The sequence below is a fragment of the Zonotrichia leucophrys genome, chromosome 2, assembly GCF_028769735.1.
Source record: "Zonotrichia leucophrys gambelii isolate GWCS_2022_RI chromosome 2, RI_Zleu_2.0, whole genome shotgun sequence".
Lineage (NCBI taxonomy): Eukaryota > Metazoa > Chordata > Aves > Passeriformes > Passerellidae > Zonotrichia > Zonotrichia leucophrys.
This window is the reverse complement of record NC_088171.1, coordinates 69,467,752-69,486,285: the sequence shown is the minus strand read 5'-3', so window position 1 is coordinate 69,486,285 and position 18,534 is coordinate 69,467,752. Positions and strand designations below refer to the sequence as shown.

The window sequence follows — 18,534 nt, the reverse complement described above, 5'->3', positions numbered from 1 at the left end:
TTATCTTTAGGGTAGCATACAGAATTGCAACAAAAGCTCAGAATTAGGTGGTTGTCATGTTTTGTCAAATGAAAAAGTAATTTTTTGTCAGACTTGCCTTAAAATATTTTTAAAGAAATTTAGGAACTTGCCACAGCAGTATAGTGGCTAGGCTTCCCAGTAAGCACCTCAGTCGTTTTAGCTATAGACATCTGTCCTAAGAAGGAGAGGAAATATAAATGAATTGAAAGCTCCCAAGCATTTGCTTGATATTTATAATAATGGCATATTACAAATAGTTCCACTCTTTGAAATAAATGAAAGCATTTGCTGTTTAAAAATAGTAATCATAGAGCATCTCAGTGTTGTAGTGCTTTGAAATGTGTTGAGATTTACTGTGGTATTCTCATTCCAGTGAGGTATTTTAAAGCAATTCTGCAGTAAGTATGGAAATACTTTAGAAGAAATACTAGATCTCAGGAGGCTCAGCGTTTTTATTACATTTATTTAGCTCATCATGAAGGGGGATCTAGTGCTGATTTCTGAAATCCAGAAAAAGATGTTGTAATATTACTTTTGAGTTTTGGTATTGAGACAAGCCAATTATCTGTGTGCCTGGGTATTTTGGAAGCGACAATAGCTGCGATGCAAGCTATTTGGGAGGGGGTCAACCAAACAATACCATACAAATAATACCACAGTAGCTTCTATTTTACTTGTTTTTCTCAAGGTTTTTTCCTCTCCATATTACCTGATGTTCCTGAAGATGGCTTTTTTACATCAGTGTTACATATGTGAATTAATATTCCACATAAATATTTACAAAAAATAGCTCCAAAATAAAAGAGGAGTTTTATATTGACTAACTGGTATCTAGACAAATGTTACTTCCTGCAGAAGGTGGTTGTGTGCATGGAAGGGCCTAACACCACTGTTCCTTTAGAGCTGTTGTGTATCCTTGAGCTCTGCTGAGGATCTGTGAGAAAAGCTGCAAAGACTACATAGATGAGATTGTGAGGAATAGATTCAGCTTATTCTCCTCCCTCCCGGTAAAATTATAGACCTTATTTTTCTCTAGCATCCCATTTCTCTTGTGCTGCCCGCTGTTTTGTTGGGCAGTGGTATAGTTTTGAATGCAGCACAGATGAGAGGAAAGCTGGGCAAGCCTTATGACTCCAAGATTAGGGATGTTGACAAAAGACAAGGTCTGTCCTTTTCACGTGTGCTGAGTAAGTGGTTCAATAGTTGTGCAGGTGATGTGTCTGGACAAAAAGGCTTGGAGTAGGCAAAGCGAGGTAAGAGGAATTACCAAAGTGTCTGGATTTGAAAGGAGGATGGAATAGTAACATCCTTCTCCCTCCTTGCTTGAACTTATGGGTGAAAAGTCAGAGGGACAATCAACAGGGTGGGGCAGAAACAGTTTGTCTGCAAGATGAGGACCTGGCTTCAGTTTTGGGGTGAAGCAGGGACTGTCTTTGTGTGAGAGAGGAGGAGAAGGAGAAGCTGGCTCAGTGAAAGAAGTAGGAGTAGGCCACTGGAACAGAGCACAGCCTTCTCTTCCATAGCTGGAGACGACTGTCAGCTGATTTCTTTGTAATCTGGTGATACAGTTCTTTTCTTCAGTGCTGTTCTACCCTTGTGGCCTCCATCTGTTGACTACTTGCTTCTCCAGTCTCGTGTTGGTTTCATGTAAAATGTTCCAATAGTTTACATGTAAGACTATTAAGAGTACCTATATAACTTAATTCCTTCTTCATAGTTGGTTATTTGCAAAAAAAATCAGAGAAACCAATGATTTATTAAACACATTATGTAATTTTTAATGTCAAGAAGTATTATGAAGTTTGCCATGGAAAGATACAAAGCCAAACTAGATATGCATTGTGTGTGTTATCATGGGCCCTTACCAGCCTTCCTTCACTGCCGTGTCCTACACTGGATGTGGCTGACATAGTGAATTTACTATGTTCTTGCTTGTTCAACATGAATTTACATCTGTTATTAATTGCACACTGTTCAGTGTAAAAAGGTCTCTGAAGATATTAATACTTCTGTTGTGTTCAGGGTATCTAAATGCTTTTTCTTTGTTAATGAATTTGTTTTCAAAAGTAGCTTTTGAAATGAGTGATAGTATTCCTATTTTAAATATGTAAAACCAAGAAACAGACATTTGAAAACAGACATATTTATGGAATTGAGGTGGTTGTTTAGGACCTCAGTATTTCAGAACATTTTGCAGTATTCCCTATATTCAGGATGCATTTCACACTGACTTCAGGTGTGGCTGTGGACTCTGAAGTTGGATCAGAATTCAGAGTTTTGTTATAGGTGACCTGCTATGCATCTATGGTATGGACAGACAGAGAGAGGAGACCTGAGAGAGAGGAGACCTCAGACCTGTTCTGAGGGTAGTATTTGATCACTTTTAGCATAATATCTTCTTTCCAGTTCCTGCCTTGTCTATTTCCATCTTAATTTTCACTGTGTGTTCCAACTTTGGAATGTGAAGAATGAAATCAGCTGGTGGGAGCTTCTTTGATTCTTGTGTCAGATCTAGATACTACCGGTGAAAAATGTGGGGAGGCTGTGTGGAAGCATGAGGTATCTTGGCACAATGAAAGTATTTTGTATTTGCAGAAGCAGCTGAAACAAGTGTCTCTTAATTCTAGTATATCTTAACTGCAGGTACTTGGAAACTGCAGTTTTGCTGCTATTTATTGTTAGGGATGGTTTAGAGAGCTTCTTGATTTTGTGGACTTGACATTTGCAAATAAAAGTAGAAAATACATTTTGATTTAAAAAAAAACAATAGCTAAGAGGAGCCTTATGAAGCTTGACTTATATTCCACATATTTTTTACCAACCTGAACTTCCAAAATTGTTTACACTAAAGTGGTGTGTGTGTGTGTAACTGAGGTTTTTGAATGGTGGTGGTTTTTAATAAGCATTATAATTCAGGTTATACTGATCATATATATATGTATACACTCAGCTTCTTATAGGTGTTTATAGCTGCAGAGCTACACAAAGGAAACTGCTAATAAAAATATGCATTTGCAATCAATTCCATAGTAAACTAAATGTAGACCACATTACATCAGTACTGTATTTGTGTTTGAGCTACAGAACTCATTAATGACAGAATTAATTGAACTAGTCTGAGTTGACTCAATTTCAGGTGCAAAGGAGCACTCTTCTGGAAATGCTTCTTCAGTAATTTTACATACATTTTTGTTGATATGTTTGGGTTTTGTTTGTTTTGTTGATGATCTCTGCTAGTGTAGTATTTGCAAGTCATGTTCTAATTTTCTCAGTGCCTGTTAACATTGATGCTTTATACAAATAAGTGCCAGGTGCTTCCTCACATGGGACTGTCTATGTCAGTAGGTCTTATTTTGATGGAAAAGTTGTCCAAATATGTAATCATAGTCTATTACTTATCTTAGATTAACAGTTCGGAACTTCCTAAGGAATAAAATAGTAATTTTCAAATAGAAGTTGTCAGAATTCAAATGAGTCTATTACATAAGTAATTTGAAGTCTGTGTCTACATAGTCATTAAGCATTCAGAAAGTTTAATATTTCTCTGAATATACTTTTTCTTTCAGACACCTATATTTAACTTTTTAAAAAGTGCAAAGAAGGTATAATTTTTCTTTATTGTTTTAGGACAGTGTCAAAAAGACTTTGAGTGGAGTTCCATATTTACATTTGTATTTCCCTACAATTTGAGAAGAACAGGTTAAAATTATTTTAATAATTTTTATATAATTAATGGAGTTTCAATTTATTGTTTCTTGATAAACAGATAAAAGCAGCTCAGATTGCACTAACTGAAAATTCATCATGTCTCGAGCACGGCAGCCCCCACTGGTAACCGGTATCTCTCCCAATGAAGGCATTGCGTGGACAAAAGTGACAATTAGAGGAGAAAATTTGGGTACTGGACCTACAGACCTCCTTGGTAAGTTGAAAAATCACCTTTTTGGTATGGCAGAAGGTAACATTTTGGATATGATTAGAGATTAATGTTTTGCATGATAGAATCTGTGTTGAATGCTCTTTACACTAATGTGCACTTGAATTCATAAATTCAGAGATACTGCCCAATGTGTAACCAACCAGACTGACTCTGCCTTTTTAGATGAACCCTTAATCTGGGTCAGCATCCTGTGCTGAACATGAAGTGCTTTTTGCATGTACTAGAGGAGGGTAGATGTAATGAGATGCTCTTTTGTTACTTGCTCAGGAACTGAGAATTTCCTCTTTGTAATGTTCATGTCAGAAGTGTTTTCAGTGTATTCAGAAAGTCATTGGGGATTTTCTCCCATATTTGCCCTAAACTAAGACATTGCTATGCCCTGAGTTAAAGTCAATTTGTATACTGCAGCAGTTATGATAAAGCAGGTTCAATGATTTAGCTACACAATATGTGAAGAACCCTTTTCATTACTGTTTTGATTTTTAACATGGTAATTTCATTGGAATTGTCGTAGCTCCTGTGCTGGAGGAGGGGACAAGATCTTTTCACTGATTCTCCTGGTCACAGACCTTGTTCATTACTGCTCTCTTGCTTCCTTTTCAGGCTGAAATGTCTTAGCTTATTTAATTTTTCTGCATGTATCCTTGGCCTTTCTTCTTGCTCTTCAGTGAATCTCTTTTACTTTCACTACCAGCCGTGGATGTCACATCTTGGTTGTGTGCACTGTTCAGGATGTGAATGCCCTGTGGCATAACGCTGTACTTTCACTTTTGTTTTGTGTTTCAGCCGTAGAGTTCTGTTTTCTGTGTAACTCCTACTGAGAATCAAACAAATGTTTTTGTTGTTCTGCCTACTATAGTTCCATGATTTAAATGCATGAGGATTAGTAGTCAGTTTGAGGGTGCCATCTATGAATTTAAAGTTTTGCCTGCGTGCATCTTGTCTTTGTTCAGTGAATTTCAGCTGTTGTGTTATAATATCTACATTATAGTGCATCACTCAGTCTAGTAAGTTCTGGCTTGCATTTTTCTGGGATTTATGGTCTTCATGCTCTGAAGAAAAGAAAATCATCAGCAAACTTTATGACTTCTTTATCTTGTCATGTATAAGTGTACTGAACACAAGTGATCTTGGCATATACCATGTGGAGCTTTCCTCGGTCAAATCACATCATATACTGTAACCCTGTTTCTATGTTGCTGAGCTATTTATCCATTAGAGGTTTGTATCCTATAGCTGCATCATTTTCTTAAGCCTTTCAAGAAAGACTCAGTAAAGGTTCCTGGAAATCCAAGTTAACTATAACTACTGGAATTTCCCTTATTTTTTTGGTAAGTCATGCATATGTGTACTTCAGTAGTCATGTTAGAGGCAATTTGTCTAATTTGTTGTGGAATCACGACTCCTCTGAAGGCCATTGGAATTTTGTTTGGCTTTGCTAGAAAAAACATTTCACTTAATGGCTGTAAACCAAAGTTCACAAATTCCATTCATGGCCACCACAATGAGCTTTATGGCCAAGCATAAGCTACTACATTTTCCACTCCATTTCAGTTTGCTGTCTCTCACCAGGAGAAATAGTATTTTCCTGAGCTGCTAGGTGAGGTTGCAGTACACTATAGAATTCATATTGAGAAATCCTCAAGTAACTGATGATGTTAGGGGTGAGTATATTTCTGTGTATTTGTGTGGCTGATGTACTTCAATAGCCTCGTTAGTTCATTGGTATGATTAGGAATGATCAGTGCTATGTTCTTGGAAGGAAGACGTGTCCGGAGCTGTACCTCGGTATTACAGCTGACCAGCTGCTGATATTTCTTCTTATATTTCTTTCAGAGTAATATTTGTAACACACAGCTGCTAATAATTTTATGCTTTGAGGTAAAAATAAATAAGGCATTGCCTTGTTTTCTCCTTAGCTCAGTTGTCAGCTTTCTCCAGTAAGTGACTAAGGCCCCAGATAGGTAAAGATTTCTTTTAATGGTTAAATTAGTCATGTAAATATTCCCTATTACTGAATGAAAGTACTTGGAAAAGTGAGGCTTTGTAGGCATGGGAGTTAAGCAAGTTTGATGAGGTCTTTATAAAGTTTAAAAAGTTTGAGATGCATTAGTGTAAAATAAAAAGCAAGAAACTTTTTTTCTGTATATAAACACAGTATCACATTATAGAAGAACATTCTTTTGGTTTCATTTAAGAGGGAGCCTTATAGTAATCTCTTTGTGTCTTTGAAAGCAAATGAACTTTTTATTTGTAACTCTATAGCTCATGGTACAAAATGTCAGATCCAGGAGGAACCTGTAACATACTTGTTTTCATGGTTTAACTTGTCTTTTAAGACATTTGTAGCTGTATTTTTTAGGCATTGTAAAATTGTCCATATATGAGCTTAAATAAAATCAGAAAGTCTCCATAAGAGTATTACTTATGGCTATTTATAGAAAGGCATATAAAAGCTAGAAGCTGAGAATGATGTTCTCAGAGATCTTTATACCATGCAACGGATTCAAATTAATTTTTTCTTAAAGGGGAGTTTCCTATTTCTGGAGAAAGAAATGTGGTAACTGTGCTGTCAAAACTTTTCCCCCAACATGCCTTTATTTGTTTTAGAAATTGTGTTGTGCCATTACTGTTTCATATGGTATATAAAATCTTGATAGAGACTTAAGTTCCTTTTGCATTTTTACGATACAGGCAAAGGCCATTTCCTACCATTTCAAAAGTATTGGACCTTGTATCTTGATGTCTTGAGAGCTTTTGGAACCTCTGAAGAATAGACAATAATTGATACAAGGATCTTCAAACAGTTACTATAGCTTAGTTCTCGATTTTAAAGTATTGTTCAATTGAACCATAAATTCAGAAAATACAGGGTGAAAACATCTTTATAAATTGTTTGGGCAAAGTGTTTCAGTTAGTGTTAGTTCCTATCACAATCTTTTTTCCTTTAGAGAAGATACAAGCATAAAACTGTAAGAGATGTAATAATATAACCACATAGCATAAGGTTATATTATTGCATGTATGTAATATGCATCCTTATATTATGGGGGTTTTTCTTTCCCTCATGAAAATAAAACCTGATTAAAATTTTATGAGTAAATAAGCAAAATATTTTTAAGCCTTTCTGTTTGTATATCCTATTTCATCCCACTCTCCACATTTTATTCAGAAAGAATATTTAAGAAGCAAATCTACTGTCCTTTCTCAAGTAAAATTAATTTCAGTTGTAATAAGTTTCAGTGCCTTTCCATTTTTTTTCATTTTTGGATTTCATTTTCAAAATAGTTTTTGGCAGGGAGTAATGCATTTTTATGTCTGACAGCCATGAAAACTGCCAAATTTCTCTGCTGTGTCATGTCAAAGACTTAAATTGTGAGACAAAATAAGTGTGAAGCTTTGGTACTAAGCCACGTATGCTGACCTTTTTCTGTCTCTAAGTATTTTCTAAATTGGTCAGAGCTTTCTAGAAATTAAAAACAAAAGTCAAGCCAGCAGGGGAGGAACTGCTCTGCCTGACTAAATTATACTCCAGTACAGCCAACACACTAGTGCAGACTTGTTCTTTTGGACATAAGGCAAAATGTTTCTGGCTAAGGGTGTTATTTAAGAAGAACCTAATGGAGTTGTTCTTCAAATTGATACTAGAGCAGTTAGGATCTTGCTAGTTTTCCAGGACAGCAGAACTCCAGCTATGAACACGGAAATTGTTCTAGATCTGAGAAAATAATCTATCTATTCCAGCATCCAGAGTCCTGATCTGACCAGAACCAATCAGTTGGTTGTGATCAGTTTGTGATTGATTGGATTGATCAGACCAATTTGATGTGAAATCTCAGGAAGCCTTGGAGATTAGATTAAGGTGCACCTTGGCTCTTAGGTCATGAGAGGTGTTCTAGAACACTGAAGCTTGTCAGTCTCTTCCTATGAGAAAAGACCTCCTTGTATTTCATAGTTTGTCATCTGTCTTGTGAGAAAGTGTAGAATAGGGGGTAGATGAGCATTACATGATTATTCTTTTATATAACAAGGGCAGTTTATTAATCAGAATCAGTCTTGCATTGTGGATTTTTTTATAGAAGAGGTTGGGATGGAATATTTGTCAATTAATACTACTTCAGCCAAAACAGCCTTCTGCGTCCACTGAAGTACTGCTAAACAAATGAGGTTGAAGAAACATTGTTCATTGTAAATATTTTACAGGGAGTCTTTTTCTTTCTGTGCAAAGTCATATAGACTGAACTTGTGAAAAGTTTGCTGTGTGCAGCTTTTAAGGCAAGTTTCACAGAAATGCAATACTTAACAGCAGTTCTCCAGTGTCTTGCAGACTGAAAATCTATTGTTCTATGTGAAGTAAAAGTTGCAGTAGCCCAAAAGGGGTGGAAGAGATTAAATAAGTTTCAAACTGCACTGCTTGTATCTCATGAATTGTCACTGGGACAAAAGACCTGAAGTCACCTAGGAAACATCTGAAAAATGTATTTGTGTTTCCTTGACTGTAATTGACTGTAGGGGACTCGTGAAGGATTATATATTCATGTAAAACACGTGTAGCATCATAAATGAATTTGCATTGCAGAATTTCAAAAGATACTTCTATTAATAGAATTATATCTCTTTTTTTTTTTCTTCTTCCCAGGTTTAACAATCTGTGGGCACAACTGTCTCCTCACTGCAGAATGGATGTCTGCCAGTAAAATTGTGTGTCGAGTTGGACAGGCTAAAAATGACAAGGGAGACATTATTGTTACTACAAAGTCTGGTGGCAAAGGAACTTCAACTGTTTCCTTCAAACTTCTTAAACCTGAAAAAATAGGTATATTTCTTGTTCAAATCCACATCTATTTTCTTTGCTAAGAAAATATATGACTGAATGCCTCTTTGTATAAAATGTATGTTTGAAATGGATCCACCTCAGGACAATTTTCAGTTGTTTAGAAAATGCAGAGTATATAAATGAAATATCCATATATATATAGAGAGAGAGATAGAAACTCAGAGTATAGGTAAAATTATTCCTTTCTCAATATCTTGATAAAATCCTCAGCGATGAAGGATCTTTATCCTTTTCTTTATGGAATAGTTCTAAACTACTGAAATTTTAGAAAACTTAATTACAGATCTAGTAATTACTCCTAAGTGTAGTAGATAAATACAAAGTCTGGACCAGCTCATGAGCTTTACACCTAAATCCTGAGCTGACGGTTAATCCTTTAAAGAAAGTTGAGTCATCAGTGACATTTCTTATTTGTAATTCAAACCATCCTGCAAGACAAAGTCTTAAGTATTTCTCATGAGATGCTTAACCATTGAAATTATTTTGCCAAGCAGTCTAGGACCTCTGCTTAACCTAGAATCCAGTCTAAATACCCTGTGGATTGAAAATGTTTCTCTCAGAACCCCTCATTGATGAGCTGGTTATCTTTCCTAACACAAGAGTTCCCACAAGAACTGTTTTAGGCTCCTATTCTCAGCCCTTCTGTGACTGTTAAATAACATGTGATTTCTCCCAAGCTGCACTAATATCTTAATAATAGAAAGGTGAAATGTATAAGTGCAAATGTTACACAGTGGAGCTTTTGGTGATGTGAGAGAAGAATTCATATTTGAAAATGTGGGAAAATGTGGGGATGGAATAATTTCTGGTGTTGCATCTGATGGGTATGTTAAAGGCGGGCAAGGCCAAGGGTATGACTGGCTCCATTTTCAGCTGAGATTCCAGGTCATATTGTGCCTCACCTTTATGCATTGTCTGTGCTAAGGCACTGGAAGCAAAGTCAGTTCCGTGTCCTTGAAGTCATTTATCTTGGCATGTGGCCAAAGTTCAGTTACCTTTTGGATTGCAAATGGGACAGAAAAGGAAGCTTCCCTAAAATATGCAAATGAGAAGACTTTCAGTTAATTGCTCTTTGGAAAGTAGCAGATAACAAGGTTTGGACAGAAACCAAAATACTTGCAGGAATGAAAATACTAATACTTTGTGGTCAGGAAAAAGCTTCTAATGTACGTGAAACTGTGCACTCTGCAAAAGGATAATGTTTGATGCCCAGCCATGAATACCTTTTCAGCAGCTATAATAAAATAATTTAGCATAATTGCATCCAGGTTGTTTTGCCATGTATCTTTCAATATATTACCTAGGCATGCATTTTATATTTATCAGGATTTTTCAAATTAATTCAGTATGTTAGAAGTTGATGGTGCTGGACTGCCCTTGTTGTTTTAAGGATCTGTGCTTTGTTTTCTCTAGGTATCTTGGATCAGTCTGCTGTCTGGGTGGATGAAATGAACTATTATGACATGCGCACTGACAGGAACAAAGGGATTCCCCCCTTGTCCTTACGTCCAGCTAATCCGCTCGGTATTGAGATAGACAAGTGAGTACCAAATGCCTTTAATCCACTTCTTTAGTGCTTTTCTCTCTATGTGTCTTTGTGAATTCCAGGGAAGTTTAATAGTTTGCAGGGCAGGGAAAGATTTAAAAACACATACATCTATTAGCTGCTAGTATTCTATTCGGTACTCTGAGTTGTTAGTGGGAGTTGTATCCTACTTGATAATCCTCTATTTTGGATCATCATGTAGAACTGTAGATAATCTATAAGCCTCATATATTGAACCTCAGTGATGTTGAGATTTTGAGGATTGGTAAATAACCTAAGGCTTCAGATTTATTCATTGTAGTTACGGAATACCTACTGTTGCATTTGAGTTTCACGGGGCTTTTAAGGATATTAGATTGCTATCTGTTGCTAAAATTGCACTGTAAAATGTGATTTATTATACCACATCAGCTAGTTTATTTTATTGAAATACTAATATTGTTTTCCAGCACACAGTCTTCTTTACTTGAGTTCTTAAGTATGGTGGAATTTATGACATTTTTGTCTGAAATAGTAACTTTATAGCGAATGATAAAGGGAATTAGGGGTCTTTAAATGGGACACCCTTCAAACCATCCCAACTTTTAGAAATAGCATCAGGAATACTTTTCTCAATCAAGATGCCAGCTCTACCAAACAAAAGGCTATTTAAAATTAAATTATTACTAAGGTCTCATCTGCTGAATACTCTTGTTTGTGAGGGGGAGTGCATTGGAAAAAAATCTGCAGTGTCCATTGTTACCTTGTTTTGATGAGAAAGCTGCACTTTCCCAAAATCCATGTGGGATTTCTAGCAGACCCACACCACCTTCCAGCCTCTGGCTGTGCATTTCTTTCCTAGTTTGAATATATATTTTTTTTCAAAGTCCTAACCCAATTTTTTTTAATAAGTTCGAGATTGTATCTCTTAAAGTATTTTTCTTTAGCCTTTGGTGTAACTTCTGACAGGTAATTCTTTCATGATCCTCAGTTTTCCAAACCCTGACAAAATTTGGACCATCATACTATGGACAGTATTCCAATGTATTACTAGGATATTTTCTGTCACTCTTCCATTCTCCCTCACCTTTTTGTAAATTAAAAACCCCGTTACAATCCTTTTTACCACTGTGCTGCAGAGCAGCTAGCAGTGAGTGCTTTGTTAGCTGATTCTGTTGAGTCGCTACTTATAATTAAGACATTGTCCATATGATAGATTAAGAATTATCATATAGAAACTTAAACTGCATTAGTTTAGGATTTGCTTAATTTAGAGTTGTCTATTTGGATGTTTGTTCAATAGAAAACCAATCATGTTATATTTTAAATGTTTTTTCCTGAAAACATTAGAAAATCTATTACTGAAACCTAAAGTTTTATTTGAGAAGAAATAAATGAGAAACATAGATACAGCTAGGAAATCATCTTTCATAGAGGGAGGGAATTAGGAAGTCTTTGGGCAAGCATATGAAGCCTAGTTCATTGTTCTTGATCTCCCAGGCTCATTGCAGGAGAAGCAGGAAGATTTTGAGAGACCTATCACTGAGCAGTAAAGCAAGTAGTTGTGTGGAGGAATTGAGGGGTTACATTGTGCAGAGGGGAAAGAGAGGAAAAGCCTGGTCTGCCCTCGTGCTATGGTTGACAGCAGAGTTCTGACTATAGATGAACATTCTGGGTTTAATTAAAGAATGCCTTCTCAATGGAAAATCTTCCATAATTTTCTTGATAAATTTGAGCAATGTGAGGTTTATTTCTATAAAATAAGCTTTAATACCATGTAGTTTAGCTGAACTCACATTTGCAAATGGAATAAATAAGTATTGAGAAGTTGTACAAGGTAGTGAAAAAAGACAATTGAAAACTAAGAAAGAGAATGAATAAGCAAAAAATTAGCAATAGCCATTACTGGATACAGGAATATTTGTCACTACAAGTGATAAAAGCTATTAGGATGCTTTAAAATAAAAGACGTCCTGATATGATCCTAATAATACTGTTGTGTATGCAGAAGGGCTCTGCAACATTATGGATCTGTCTTTTATTCATACCTTTGGTTTCTTTAAATGTTTTCTTCAAACATGTGCAAATTGATACATATTTTAATTTTGTAGCTGAAGCATTTGACAGTGGTCTGACTTGTTGGGATTTACAAGCCTTGCAGCCTGATGGCTGAGAAGGAACGGAAAGGAGTGCCTTGTGTTGATTATGCAAATAGTGGTAAACAAAAGAAACATCAATTGAGAAGCTCAGGGAGAAAAGCAGTGAAAAACAGATGTGATAAAATGGAATAGGAATGAAGTATATAGGAGTACACTAAAGAGAAGGCAGAGGAAGGTGATTAGACTACAAACTGCAAGAGAAAAAGGCCCTCCCTGTAGAAAGTGATTATCAGGCATTAGCAAATGATACAGAAAAGACAAGCTGCAGCATGGATATAATTTAGGGTTTTTTTGGAGTGATTTTGTTGTTTTGTTTTGTTTTTTTTATATGGGTTATGCTTGGCTTTAAAAGTTCCTTTTGTGGCTTTTTAAAACATTTTTATAGTACTTTGTCCAATTAAAATCTGTACTTTTTTATAGCACTTTGTCCAATTAAAATCTGTTTTAAAATTCAAAAGTTTTTACCATTTTGGTTAACCATTTTGAACCATTTTTGAACCATTCAGGTGGATGCTTTCAAGGTGCTGCAAAGGAGACCTTGAAATAAGAGAAAAAAGACCTTGTACATAATGAAAAGAAGAGCTTCAGTACAGCAGTTTGCTAAATTATTAGGCATGGACAGGGACAAAAAAATTGTTCAGACTCAGCAGATAGAATATTGGAGTTTAATTGGGAGTGACGGAGATTTAGGTGAACAAAAGGTTTGAACTATGAATTAAGGGAAATAGGTAATAGTGGGTCTTTCTATTAATAATTAGAATACTGCCTATAGGTGTATTGTAGGAGTAACATATATATATACACTCAGAATATGCACTGGAATTGTCCTTTCATATTCAAATTCAAATGTTGCAATGATGCAAAAAAGACAGCAATGCATATATAGTCGTCCTCCTGGCTGTTCTTTTACATAATCAAGGTATTTTAAATGTTATATATGCAGTCAAGATATTTTAACTCCACGTGTATACATAATGTTCAGACCATCATCTTTCAGCCTGCAGGTTTAGGAAGTAGTAAATATACGTAATTGCTGTCTGATAAGTTCTTCACATTTTCCAAGTATTAATTGCAGTTCCTGTGTCATGTACCTAAGAATCTCACTTGCTAATAAATAAAATCATGTATATTGTACTGAAACTTGAACTTGCTGGTCCACGTGTTTTGGTGACCCTTGAAGTCACAAATGTATTTTCAGAAGAGTGTTTGCACACTTTTGTTCTCCTCCCTTCCTAAAAGTTGTTCATTCATCTTCTAAAACACAGAGCTGATCCAGTCAGATAAGGGGTTTTTGGCATTGATGTAACTTAGTGTCTGTTGTGTGTATGCTGTGTGATAGTCAATTCCCACCAGAAAATAGGTATTTAAAATATTTAATCTTTGAATTCTGCTTTTTAATATTTAGTAGGGTGTTTAGTGTCCTATCACTACCTTTGCGCACACTTTCGGTTCAGAGCAGGTCTGTGCCACCTTCCTCCCCAGGGAGTATTCCTGGCTGTGGTGTTATGCAGATATAGCCAGGAATCCTTACAGAAACATTGAATCATAAAATAGAATCACAGAATTGTTACAGTTGAAGAAAATTCTCAAAGTCATTGAGTCTAACTTTTGACCAGTCCCCATCTTGTCAACTGAGCTATATCCCCAAATGCCATGTGCAGCCATTTCTTGAACGCCTCCAGGGGCAGTGACTCTATCACCTCCCCTGGGCAGCCCATCCCAATGCCTGATGATCCTTTCAGGAAGAAAATCTTCCTGATGTTCAACCTGAACCTCATCTGGCACAGCCTGAGGCTGTGTCCTTTTGTCCTGTCGCTGGTTGCTTGGGTAAAAAGGCCATCTCCCACCTGGCTACACACCCTCCTTCCAGACAGGTGTAGAGTCATAAGGTCACCCCTGAGCCTCCTTTTCTCCAGACTAAACACCCCCAGCTCCCTCAGCTGTGTCTCACACAAGTTACTCTCTAGACCCTTCACCAGCTCCGTTGCCCTTCTTTGTATGTGCTCCACCATCTCCATCTTCTTGAGTCGAGGAGCCCAGAACTGGACCCAGCACTCAAGGTGTGGCCTCACCAGTGCCGAGTTGTCATGGTTTGACACTGGCACAATGCCAGTGCCCCCATGAAAATACTCTCTCCCTGGTGGTCTAGTGGTTAGGATTCAGCGCTCTCACTGCATCCCAGAAATCCCATTTCCTGTCAAACCACCACACGAGTACAGGGGGACAGTCACTGCCCTGCTCCTGCTGGCCACACAAGTGCTGACACAGGCCAGGATGCCCTTGGCCTTCTTGCCCATATGGGCACACACTGGCTCATGTTCAGCTGCTGTCAGCCACTCTGATAGCAGGTTCTTTTCTGCCAGGCTGCTTTACAGCCACTCTGCCCCCAGCCTGTAGCTGCCTGGGGTTGTTGTGATGCAAGATTCAGCCGAGTTGAACCTCATACCGCTGGCTTCAGCCTATCAATCCAGCCTGTCCAGATCCCTCTGCAGAGTCTCCCTACCCTCCAGCAGATCAATACTCCGACCCAGCTTCTTGTCATGTGCAAACTTTATTTAGAGTACACTCGATCCCATTGTCCCGATAATTTATAAAGATACTGAACCGGACTGGCCCCAGTACTAACCCTTGGGGAATCCCAGTAGTGGCCATCCAACAGCTGGATTCACCACCACTCTCTAGGCATGGCCATCCAGTTTTTAATCCAGCAAAGAGTACACCTGTCCAACCATTGGGTTGCCAGCTTCTCCAGGAGAAGTCTTAAACAGGTTGCAGAAAGAAAAACAAGTGTGCAGAGTAGCTGTCTCAGTATGAGAAATATGGAACTTGGTGTGAAAATTCTGACCTTAGCAGCAATGTGGCAGTACTTTGATTGGTTTTAACAATTTAGAGCTGTTAAAAAAGCAGGTTGGTAACACAAGATCATTCAGGATTTTGTGTGGTTCTGGGAGAGACTATGTCTCTTAGACACCGGTTAAATATGTTGATGGAAAATTTAGATCTACGTGATATTTGTGAATGAATTGCTTGTTCTGATGTACCACATACTTCCTCCTCCTGCACGACAAGTCCTTGTGTAACCAAGGGTTCCCTGACTCCTCTTACTACTCTGTCAGACTAAGGAAATTAATTCTCTGCAAAACAGTAACATCAGTCAGACCTAGTGGTGGTTAGAAAATTTTTTAATATTGTTTGTTGTTTTGCATGTAGCAGAGGTCACTCTGGTGGATCCATCTCGTACATGAAAGCAAAGGCTGACATGCTAAGTACATTCCACATACTTCTGTATCCACCCACTCAATACAGATGCTTCCCTCTTCCCACGCCAGCTTCCAAAACAGTTCATTTGGGAGAAGGAAACAGATGATCTTACGCTGCCACCTAATGGTAAACGTCAGCTTGCTACCGCGAGATAGGAAAATACTTTCTGGAGGCTGAGATGTTTATTTTTAAATGGCTTGTATGGAAATGCAGTAAATTTCATCATTGAATGTGATGGGCGTGTGGAAACTTGATTACAGAGATGCATGCAAAAAAATTCTGAAAGCTGCGAAAGAGAGTTGCAGTATAGTCCTAGCTTTATGATATTAAAAAAATAAAGTAGCACTTACTGCTTGTTAGGCTGATGCATCAGCTGCAGCACGCAGCCTATAATCTCTTTGTAGATTTCTCATACCACATTCTGCCAGTTCTGAAATACAGTTGCTACTTTGTTTTCATATTTCTAATGAACTCAATGCTACTAGGAAGGGATTGCCAGAGTGCACCCTTGGCTTGTTGCTATTGGAGAGACCTTTGTTAACACCTTCTGATTTGTCGTGTTTAGTCTACACCAGTGTCCCTTATGCTGATCTTTTTGCATGCATTATTAACACAGTGCAGCTGGTACAAAGCCAGCTTCAAGGAGTCTGACTGGTACCAGACAGTGGGGGGAGTGTACAGCAGCTCTAGCTGGAGCTTGTTTATGCTGGTTGCTATTCAGAATCTGTGTTTATTTAAAGTTGCTCCTTTTGACCTTTTAGAAACTCCTGTGGAACTGAGCCTCAAGTTAGCTTTTGGTGTCTATATCTTGCTTTGGGATGCACCTTTAATCTGCAAATATGGTCAAAAATGCTGAAATTATGACTATAAGATTCTGAAGTTCTGGGAGCAAAACAAATTTTACAGAAAAATTGCTACTTACTAAACTGCATTAATTGTCAGACTTTGTTAATTAGTATCTGTTGCATCCTGTTGCTCATATTTGATTGTGACTGCTTCGAGGCAGTGATTACCCATGGAGATTTCCAGCTAATCTCGGGAGAATATAAATGCTGTATATGGACACAAGTTCTGTAGATTTGTAAGAGCCCATGTATCCTGTACTGTGAAATTATGTTTATTGCTATTAGTCTATACAGAACCTGAAGTTTGGAGTAGTGCAAGGAGGGCCTTCTCTTTATGGGCACTTGTGGCACAAGTGAATTGAACACCTGTTTTAAATCCAAAGTAAATGTGCATGACCTTTACATGGAAGCAAGGACCACTACATCTAACGTTGTATGACTCTGTTAACTATACTCAACATGTGTTTGAGGGAAGTGAAAGTGGCTTGTATCGTGGCTTGTAACCAAATGTATTTTTATTACATTTCTCATTAATATAACCACTATGTGAAATCTCAAATTCTTTTGTATTTAAAATTGTTGCTGAAGCATTAAGACTATTCTAAAATGTTAACTATAGGTCTAGTATCAGATCTAGTTCTATTCTAGGTAAAATAGTGTGCCAAGCAGAAAATACTAGTATACAAATCCAGTATGTCTACCTTTGCTGAAATTGTAAAGGTAGTGTAATACTTAGGGTTGTCATGGGTGGTCAGCTTCACTCTTCTGAAGTTTTCTGGATTCAGTTTGTGGTTCCCAGTATCTTTTACAATGATTACTTTTTCATTAAGTGATTCTTGTATAATGAGCAAATCAGCAGAGAAATTATTTACAGTTCAATTGCATGCCATGATCTAAGCTTTTTCTACTGGTTCATCTTCACCCTGTAATGTTGAAAAGAATAAACCAGAAATACTTTCTCAAGTCACAAATGGCTTGTTTATAAGTAAACGGTAAGCAAGTTTTCATGAGAAAAACTTCCAAAACCTGACTTATTTAATTTACTAATGGAAGTTAGTGAAACAAACTTGTGTGTATGTGGAGTCAGTCTGGTTTTAGATGCATCTGGCCAGACATTCTAGAAATACAGTTGTTTTCAGTTTGAGCATTTTAGTGTGCACTTCATTTTGAAGACAGCTGTAGCAAGTCTGTATGTAGCAAGCTGTAGCATATCTGTTAGTGGAGAAGCTACTGGTAAAATGTATGATAAAAATAAGGGTACTAAACCATACAGTATAACATATTGCTAACATACCTCACACACTCACGATTATGTTTCTAGTCTGTTGTGACTATGTCTAAAATATGTCTGCACAGATAAAAGCATTGTTAATTTATGGTTTTACACAAGTATATCTGCTGGGAAAAAAACCCTCCTAATAACTTTTCAAGGCAGCCAAACATCAAATTGAAAAAAAGAAAATTCCTTCATTTGTGTCCCTCTGTCTGTAGACAAGATTCATTTGCAGTAATTCATTACAAGTCTATCTTGGTCTCTCTCTCTATACATATATTAAAAAATAGTTTCATTTTTCCCCCTAGGAATTGTATAGCTCATGCATAAGCTTAAATTGTCATACATATCCCTTACAAACCTGCAGTTATGAGTAGCATTTGGTATTGGTATATTTTAGTGTGTGTGCTTTTTGTGTTATAGCTCTCTTTTGGGTTTGAAGAACATACATGGAAATTCTGAAAATATGAGCGAAATTCCACTTCTGTATCAATTGCATTCACTTAAATAGTGCTTGCACAGAATGTCCAGGTCTCTCCCGAAAACTCAAATTTGTTTTCTTGGTTTTGTTTTTTTGCCTTAAAAATGCAGCTGTCTACAAAGATGTCACCATGTGTGGATTGAATATAAGTCTTTTTTTCTACAGTTGTACTATATATTGCATGTGAAGTAC

The 18,534-nt window shown here is 37.1% G+C and overlaps 1 protein-coding gene across 2 annotated transcripts in view; it reads left to right on the top strand.

The window, feature by feature from the left end:
* Positions 1 to 18,534, top strand: part of EXOC2 (exocyst complex component 2) — a 125,879-nt gene that overhangs the window by 11,430 nt on the left and 95,915 nt on the right. For both annotated transcript variants that reach the window (XM_064705376.1, XM_064705374.1), the window contains exons 2-4: positions 3,788 to 3,943; positions 8,601 to 8,777; positions 10,212 to 10,338. In XM_064705376.1, the coding sequence (XP_064561446.1) occupies positions 3,826 to 3,943; positions 8,601 to 8,777; positions 10,212 to 10,338 (422 nt within the window). In that variant the 5' untranslated portion in view covers positions 3,788 to 3,825. The remainder of the gene's footprint in view (positions 1 to 3,787; positions 3,944 to 8,600; positions 8,778 to 10,211; positions 10,339 to 18,534) is intronic.